The sequence below is a fragment of the Oxyura jamaicensis genome, chromosome 1 (genome assembly GCF_011077185.1).
Source record: "Oxyura jamaicensis isolate SHBP4307 breed ruddy duck chromosome 1, BPBGC_Ojam_1.0, whole genome shotgun sequence".
Classification (NCBI taxonomy): domain Eukaryota; kingdom Metazoa; phylum Chordata; class Aves; order Anseriformes; family Anatidae; genus Oxyura; species Oxyura jamaicensis.
The window spans coordinates 114,728,750-114,737,098 of NC_048893.1; the positions used below are offsets into that span (position 1 = coordinate 114,728,750).

General features: G+C 44.6%; 1 protein-coding gene across 11 annotated transcripts in view; it reads left to right on the plus strand.

Moving 5' to 3' along the window:
- Positions 1–8,025, plus strand: part of NDP (norrin cystine knot growth factor NDP) — a 38,564-nt gene extending 30,539 nt beyond the window's left edge. For 10 of the 11 annotated variants that reach the window (XM_035315973.1, XM_035315974.1, XM_035315976.1 and 7 more), the window contains one exon: positions 4,644–4,871. In XM_035315973.1, coding sequence (XP_035171864.1) covers positions 4,644–4,871 — 228 coding nt within the window. Of the gene's footprint in view, positions 1–4,643 lie in introns of all 11 variants that reach the window. The other variant, XM_035315983.1, reaches the window with a different exon arrangement.
- The last annotated feature ends 324 nt before the right edge of the window (positions 8,026–8,349 follow it).

An 8,349-nucleotide genomic window follows, 5' to 3' on the forward strand; every position in this document is an offset into this window, starting at 1 on the left:
GAAGGAAGGAAGGAAGGAAGGAAGGAAGGAAGGAAGGAAGGAAGGAATCCCACCACCAACTCAATTTCTTATCATCCCTAGCAATCAATCTTAGAGGAGTGAGACTGATGGAAATGAGAACAAGGAAGGCAATCTAATGAAAAACATATTATTTTAAAACAGGGCTTTGAGAAAAAAAGCTGTTGACATAAACATGTTGTAACTCTAACTGTGAGAACGTCCATGACATTTTTTTGAAATCAAGCCTTTAATGGAAATCATGTTTGAAAATATTATCACATCTTTTGTCTTCCCAAATTCCACAAGAGTTTCAAGAACTGGTTTTTAACAATACTGTGAGTTGTATGGACTTTCTCATGAAGTGGAAAATGAAAACAGTTGAAAACAGTTTCCATACAAAGCAGAACAATTTTGACTTTTCCTAGAAACCTTCTTTCAGCTTGTTAAGTCAATTTCTTTTTTCTTTTTTTTTTTTCCTTTTTTTTTTTTAAGGTCTCAGGAATCTGAATCATTCTGCTAGACATATGGCTTCTGTTCTGGATTTAGCACATAAACACAGATCGATATTAGACTTGCTAATGAAAATTAGACACAATGCCTGCTCCTATATATATTGTGATAAAATATATAATAAGCCAAAAAAAGGCAGGTTCTGCTGGCATAGCTGTGGGAATTGTGGTACCTCTTGTTTCCACTGAGTTTCTATTGTGGAGCTTGGGCGGACAATTTCTGTCAAGCAGAGACTTTGCCCATTTTTGGCATGATACATCGGTTCCACCAAGCCGTCCCCTTTCACTCCGTATGTTTTTCCTTTTAGTGCAGCATAGAATTACAGAAGTTAAAAATGGCTTCAGAAATTGCAAGATGTATTACATTCACTGCCCGTCTTGGTTGAAAAAGGATTGCGTCTGCCATAACTCTCTGTGGAGGCTGCCAGTGGTACCCACCTGGGAAGTAGTTGGGTTACATTTGGAAATGTCCAGCTAATATAATTTAGCTATTAAAATCCCTCTTGCTTGTTACTTCGAGCAGATGTTGAAAACAAGTTTCCAAAGCCTTCGGAAATGTCATCCATTATAGTAACAGAATGTATAGAAGATGCAAAGGAGGGATGAAAGAAAGCAATTTGTTCCTGAAAAACTGTGTTTTCCTTTGACTTCAAGGAAATATGTGTCAGCTCATGAGGTACTGCCTTTCCGGACCATACTGGTTTCTGCCTGACCTCTGTCACTGGTCCTAAATGTGCTGGATCATCTCACCAGTGCAATCAGATCCTCATAAATTACAGTATTGGCTGTCACAAGTGCTTCCTCCAGATGTGCTGGAGGAGTGCTACCATTGACAGCCTAGGAGCAAAGAATCTGGGCCAGAGAGACATGCCAGATGAAGAAAGATTTAGGAAATGGATGAAGACATTTGCTCAAGAGGTGGCTCATGGGCTTTGCAGCCATTCCTCCTTGCGGCCAGGCTGTGAATGCTGTGCACAAGTCAACCCTTTGCTCGTGCATTTCAGCACATCTGTTCTCTAGGCCTCGGTGTGCTGCCGAGGTGTGGAACAGAGGGCTAAAGACACCCGCTGTAACAAACCGGTTCTGAATTTCCAGCACATGGTTGCTCTACAGCCATCAGATGCTTATGAGCTTGCTGATTTTAAGTAAGAAAGTATATTTTTCTATCTGCTCAAACAAGCATGCAGAACGCATGCTGCTCTCTTCTTGCATCGCACTGCGCTCCCGTGAAGAGCACCGCAAGGTGACATGCACAGGCTACTATGTGCGGGGGAGCAGGGGAGCCAAGAGGCACGGATATCAGGTTATAAAGTACCCACACATTTTTACTATATATACACTTACTGTATTACTGTGCTATGCCATCATATCATTACTAATTATTTAGGCGATAATCTCTATTGCGCTATGGTATACGATGCAATAAACAGCTGGTGCAATTGATTAAATGGCAAAGCAAAGCTTTTAAAGTACATGCTATTTCCAGCTCATTTGCACACCTGCTAAAATCTGCTGGTGCTCTTTGGGATCCATGAGGAGGAGGTTAAATTATGCTGAGGGCTTCAGGTTAGTCCAGAAGTTTAGAAAGGCATCACAATGGGAAATCTGAATAGTTTTTCTCCTGCAGGCTTGACTAGAGAGCCATGGAGTAGTGCCATTTGTAAAAATTTACACCGTAATCCAAAGATAAGGCATAAGACCAACACTGTGCAATTGTATGTGATTAATACTAACCATCCTCTTCTGAGGTATGGTAAAATATTTTGAGCAAAATTTGAGGTTGAAATTAAGAGTCTCCACAGAATGAAACTTGTTTAAAAAGACAAAGCTTGCTAAGCAATTGTAAATGCAGTTGCATATTGAAGAAATATTGATTGGTTTTGCACTAGAAAGGTTGAGATAGATATTGACACATCAGATAATTCTGCCCTATTGCTCTATTAGCACTGTTATGTTACTCTTCTGTAGTCCTTATTCCTGCCTTTTTTATTATTATTAGTTTTTATTTTTTATTTTTTTCTTCCCTGGTGTTTCCAACAGTTCCTGCCAATATAGGAGCAGATGGGTGGCATAAACTCCTTAGGATAAAAGTGCCAGAAGTGACTAATTGTTCCAGCTCCAGAGGCATCAGACATTAGAAGTCCTCAGCATTGTACAGGAATGTGTGCTGTCACATTCGATCTGAATTCACAGAATCAGAGAAATGTTGGTTGGAGGGGACTCTGGAGGTCCCCTAAAAAAGCAGCTGGTGGCCATTTTATGTCCCCCATTGCCACTCCTGAAGACAGTTTGTCTGTGTTGTCTTTGCAACTCTCCTTCGAGTGATTGCAGGCTGCAGTGGGATTGATCCTCAGTCTCCTCATCAGCCAGAGGCTGGGGAAGAGCCTGCGACAGAGCGTGCTCACGGTCTGATGACCTGCTCAGAGTGGGGGGCCTAAGGAGGGCTGTCAAGATGCAGGGAAGGAAACTCATTGTTTTAAATGTCCTAATCTGCTGTCTTTCCTTTGCAATACACACCGGGTTAGACACCCATGTCACTCATCACCAGCTGCCTGACTGTCAGTATGGGAAGGGAGTTTTGTTTGCCAGGGGATGCACCATGAAGGCACCTTCCTTGTAATCAGCCCAGTTTGACTGAAGTGTAGTTGTTAATATATTAGTGCATTTCCAAATAACCATTTTAGCATGCAGGTATGCTTGGAAGAGAATTTTTTTAAGTACTGTACAAAGCGTGTTCATTATGGATGATAAGCGCCTTTCCTGAGCACACCAGCAGTGCTGGTATATTGTACTTAGTGTTTTGTAGTCAGTCAAGTACGAGCAGTGAAAGAGTTTCAGAGGTGTTTAACATTGTAAAGTATTTGCTATCGTATCTGTAGTTGTCCTTTTGGATTGTCTGGAGAAGTTATGAGATGTGTGCAACGCAGTTAAAATGCAGTTTTCTTCCTTGATATATAGGATGGAGTTACGACTCCTTTACCACATATTTTATCATTTCTGCCACGTTTTGACCTTGCTTGGATGATACAAAATGTTGATTTAAAACTCTGCATTTGTTAACCAGAATTAGCTGTTTTGGATTTAAATAATATTTAATTCTCCAAGAAGGTATGAGAGGTTGTTTATAGCTCTCCAAAAACTTAGCTCTGCAATGTGATATCAGCTGTTTCTAACCACATGACCACCTGATCTTGAAAAGATAATTTCCATGTTTTATATAGAGCTTGGGAGACTATAGCTATCTCCCCTGCTCAGTGAAGGATTTGGGGGAAGGGAAGCAGGTGTCTTCCCATGGGATTTCATTCCTTAGCACCTCCCATTGTACAGGTTATCTTACCCCGGTCACAGCTCGGTTGGTTCACGCAGGAGAAGAACCATGGAGCTTGTACTGCTTTTTGAAAATCTCACTGGCGAACTCTCTCACTTAGCAAGGAGTTCATATTTGTTTCCATTTTCACTGCCTTATGCTATGCAGTGCATTTTATACAGACACAACTGATATAATTATACATATATACATACACAGAATTGGTAGTACATCTTCCAAGTGATCTTTGCAGACAACAGAGCTAGAAACTTACTGCTTCAGAAGCCATAAACTAAGCTGCTTCTTTATATTTCTAATTTATATGTTTATATATCTAAGCATTTGAGAGATTTACTGGCCCAGAGGACCAGTTCTGCTGATCACTACTATATGAACTCAAAACATTGGAAAACATCCAGCCGAAGCATTGGTTTGGCTGATGATTTAAGGGCTTGGCTGCCACATCCCCAGGGTTAGCAAGCCACGCCTGCAGTCTCTGTGCCTGGAAAACGAGGCTGGTTGCAACTGTTTGGAGCCCTCAAGTCAGCTTTCAGAAAGCCAGGCCTTTTATTTCTTATCAGTAATGGTGTCCGGGTGCCCAGGAGGAGACTCCCTTTTCTTCCTGTCCGTATTACCTCTTCAGCTCGTTCAGGCATGGCTCCAGGGCAGTGTATGTATGGAGCTGGGTGCCACCACCACAGCGGGGAGATGCAGGAGGTGAAGGAACGTCAGCCAGACTGGAAGGACCTGCCCCATCTGCGGGTGCTAGCATGTGCTCTCGCAGCCACCGAGGCGCTTTTCCTAACCCCTTGTCTCTTCCTTCGCAGATGGTGCTGCTGGCTCGCTGCGAAGGACGCTGCAGCCAGACGTCGCGCTCGGAGCCGATGGTTTCTTTCAGCACTGTCCTAAAGCAGCCTTTCCGCTCCACCTGCCACTGCTGCCGGCCCCAGACCTCCAAGCTGAAAGCCATGCGGCTGCGCTGCTCGGGCGGCATGCGGCTCACCGCGACCTACCGCTACATCCTCTCCTGCCACTGCGAGGAGTGCAACTCCTAGGGGCCTGCCCACCACAGCAGGGGGGGACCAGGATGCTGCTGCCAGGGAAGGCTCCCGAGAAGTAACCCTGGGTGAGGCCGGTGCTCCCAGCACGGAGTTGAAGGAAGGACTCGACTCACCAGGCTGGGCTGGAGCCGAGAGCTGGAGCAGAAAACCTCCTGGGGCCCTGGATGCTGCCAGTACCAATGCACAGTCTGTGACAAAGGCAAAGCACGTGGACTTGTTTTTGAAAAACATTTTTTTTTTTTTTTTTTTTTTTCTGAAAGGATATTTTTGCCAGTTTCTTCTTTTTCAGACCCAGCCCTGACGACAGAGAGGTGACTTCTCTTTAGGCCCAGGGCAGCAAGGGAACAGGGAGGAAGGTCAGCTGGATGGCAGCGCTGCTCTCTGGAAGTCAGCGTTGGGACGGAGGGTGGGTGTCAGACCCACACACCACCTCTTAACCTGTCAGTGTATTCTCAGTCTCCTCATTATATTGGTTTTCAGACAAACTGCGTCGTTGGCAAGGGTTACCTGTTACCGATCTAGCAGCCAAGTGCTGGATAACTTTAACTGTGGTTTAGCAGAAACTGCAAATAAATCATTGAAAAGTGAACCTGGTATGAAATGTAATGCTGGGATTAACCCAGTGCCAGCTAAAATGATTATTTGTGGTACACAGCATCACAGTTCAGTGGCTGAGGGACTCTTTAGAAGTGAAAGGTCATGAGATTCATTTTTCCCCTCTAAAAACCTGGAAATGTGACACATGGCAACTGTCACAAAAGCCATTACTCAAACACTAGAAATTAAACAAAAATTAATATGATACGTACTAAATGGAGTATTTTCTTAACTTGGGTAGAACTCTTGATGTGCAGAACCACTAAAATAATGACCAAACCTAGGGTTTATTTTCATTTGTAGATCACTTTTGCCTTTTAAAGACAGGCAGGGGAATCCCACTGATGTGCCCATAAGAAATTTAAGCCCAAGTTTGAACCCCAGTGTTATCCACTGGACCACAAGGGCTGTGTTTTGATTTACCTAATGATCTGCTACCTGGGGCCCTGGTGGATTCACCATCCAGCTTGGCAGCTGCTGGGGGAATGCCACAGCTCTCGGCTGGGCTGTAGGCCCACAGTGACCTGGATAAGCCATTATTTGGATAGAAATCATTAAGATGTCAGGGACATCCTTGTCGGGTAAGGACTCAGGTTCAGTGCAGTTTCTGTTCCTTGGTAGTACCGGTATGCACTGTCCCACAGTTACTCTCTCGGATGGGCTGGAGCAGCTCTCCTGCTCAGCAGTGTCTGTCCTGGGCACCATGGTGAGGACAGGAGGTCCTACCCAAGCGCAGCGTTTGGTCCATCTGTTCAGCTCCATCCCGTCTGTCTGCAGCAAATGTCACACGCAGCAGCTCAGAGACACACACTGACGTAGCAGGGGGTCCCCGAGGTCTGCCAGGGACGGTAGCTGTCCTGTGGTCTGCACAGGAGTTGATGGGGCTGCTAGGGCAAAGTCAAACTCCTCTGCTACTACCTCCTCACGGTGAATAGGCATGGGATATGAAGGCAGGTGGGTTACAGACACTGAACTCACAAGCCAAATCCTCGAGCAGTATGGCAGTCAGTCCTAAGTGGAAAACAGGTGGGGACAAATACACCTGCAGACATTGGTTAGGAAGGGGCTTGTGGTGCCTGGGATGGGCTGTCTGTCTTCAGGAGATGCCTCGGAGGTGGCCAGCTTTTAACATTACAGAGCTGCAGGCAAACAAACTGGCGAATCAAACTGTCAGAAGCCAGGGGGCTCAGGTTAAAATGTCAAAACCATGTGCAACAAACCCCGGTGAGCTCATTAGACACCACGCATTGTTTCCACACTGTCGGTCATTCTTCTCACATCTGATGAATGGTTTGAACATCAAAGGGCGACGGCTGGGAGCGTGAGCTGGGCATTATCACCAGACTACTTTATATGAAAGATCATATGGGCGTCGCTTTTTGACTTCCTTTCAACCTCCAGCAGCTAAAAACCCCAACATCCAAAAAAACACCAAGCCCTACTGTTCATTAGAGAAATCTCCTGTCATTATCCAAAACATCAACAATAACCAAGTAACTACTGCAAAATATATGTAACCTCAAAGCACACAAGCAGTGCTATGCATCTCTCTGAGGAATGGGAAAGGTTTTAAGGGTAGCTGCTATATCCAGCCACCGCTGGGCTCCTCTGCCAGTGCAAATGGGAGGCCACAGGGCTCCTTGTGACACGAGGCTTGGGTGACAATTTGTCCCCCAGTGGCTCTGCTGGCTGGGTTGGACACAGCACAGCAGCGTGGCACGCTGTCACGGTCCTGCAATGGGGCCAGAGGAGGGCTTTGAGCAGAGACCCCTCCTGGGCCAGTATCAAAAAAAACCATGAGAGAATATTTATTGTAAGAGAAGAGTTTGGCTGGTATTTATTTCCACATCCCTTCACTGTCACAGTGTAAGAGCTATAACTGCTCAAACAGGTCGCACAGAAGGTATTTGTGTTTCATCAAAAGCTTTTTTTTTTTTTCTTTTTTTTTTAAATCCCTCTCACACCCCACACTCCTTCCCCTTTTGCTTGATTCCTTTAGTGAAATCATGGTGAAGTGAATTTCACATCATCTAATTTAACTGCTGAGTCAAATAAATGCACAGAAGTAATAAAAACAGAAATTAGGAGTCACGAGGCAAAACATGCTTGTAAATAGCTAGAAATGGATATTAAATAAGGATTCAAACATCCAAATTCTTCTTTTAGTTTTGTCAGGCAATCTTCATATTAACATCTAGCAAAAGGTGGAGCTAATCTGACAAAAGGCTCTCATAAGACCATATTTTGATACTTTTTCATAAATATATTAGGCAAATAAGTGCCAAATGAAGCACACAAGGTTACTCATGGTTAAAATCAAAAGGCACTTTGAAACTAAGTAAAATGAGGCTTCAGGTAAAAACTACAGGGTTTGGCTCATGAGAAGGAGTCTAAATGGTGCTTGGGGATGAAGCCGTTTCCTGATTTCTTAGCCTGACCCCACTCTGGATGCTTAAGCTCTGGTTTTCAAGTCTGACTGCTGTGTATGTGCTTCTTAAAGTGGCTTGGTTTTGAACAATAAATGGAGGGAAACATCTACTTGTCCAGATAATATTGTGGGGCCTATCCTTCGCTAAAGCATCTTCCCTGTCAGACTCCAATGTCACAGCTTTCTCCTTTCCCTCCCCTGGCTGTGCCTCACCCTTCGGGCACCGTCTTCCCTCACAGAAAGGCTGGTTCAATGGTGGTGGTCCTGCAGTTTGCTCAAGATGTGATACACAGATTTTTGACTCCTATGCCCTCTATTTTCTCCATTAAGTTTCTGAGTCCAACTGGGTTTGCTTTTGAAAGCCACCCATCCCAGCAGTGGGGGTGTTACATTTCAGCTGCATTGAGTGCACTCTTGGAGACCACAGGAAACACTAGACCTTTGCTG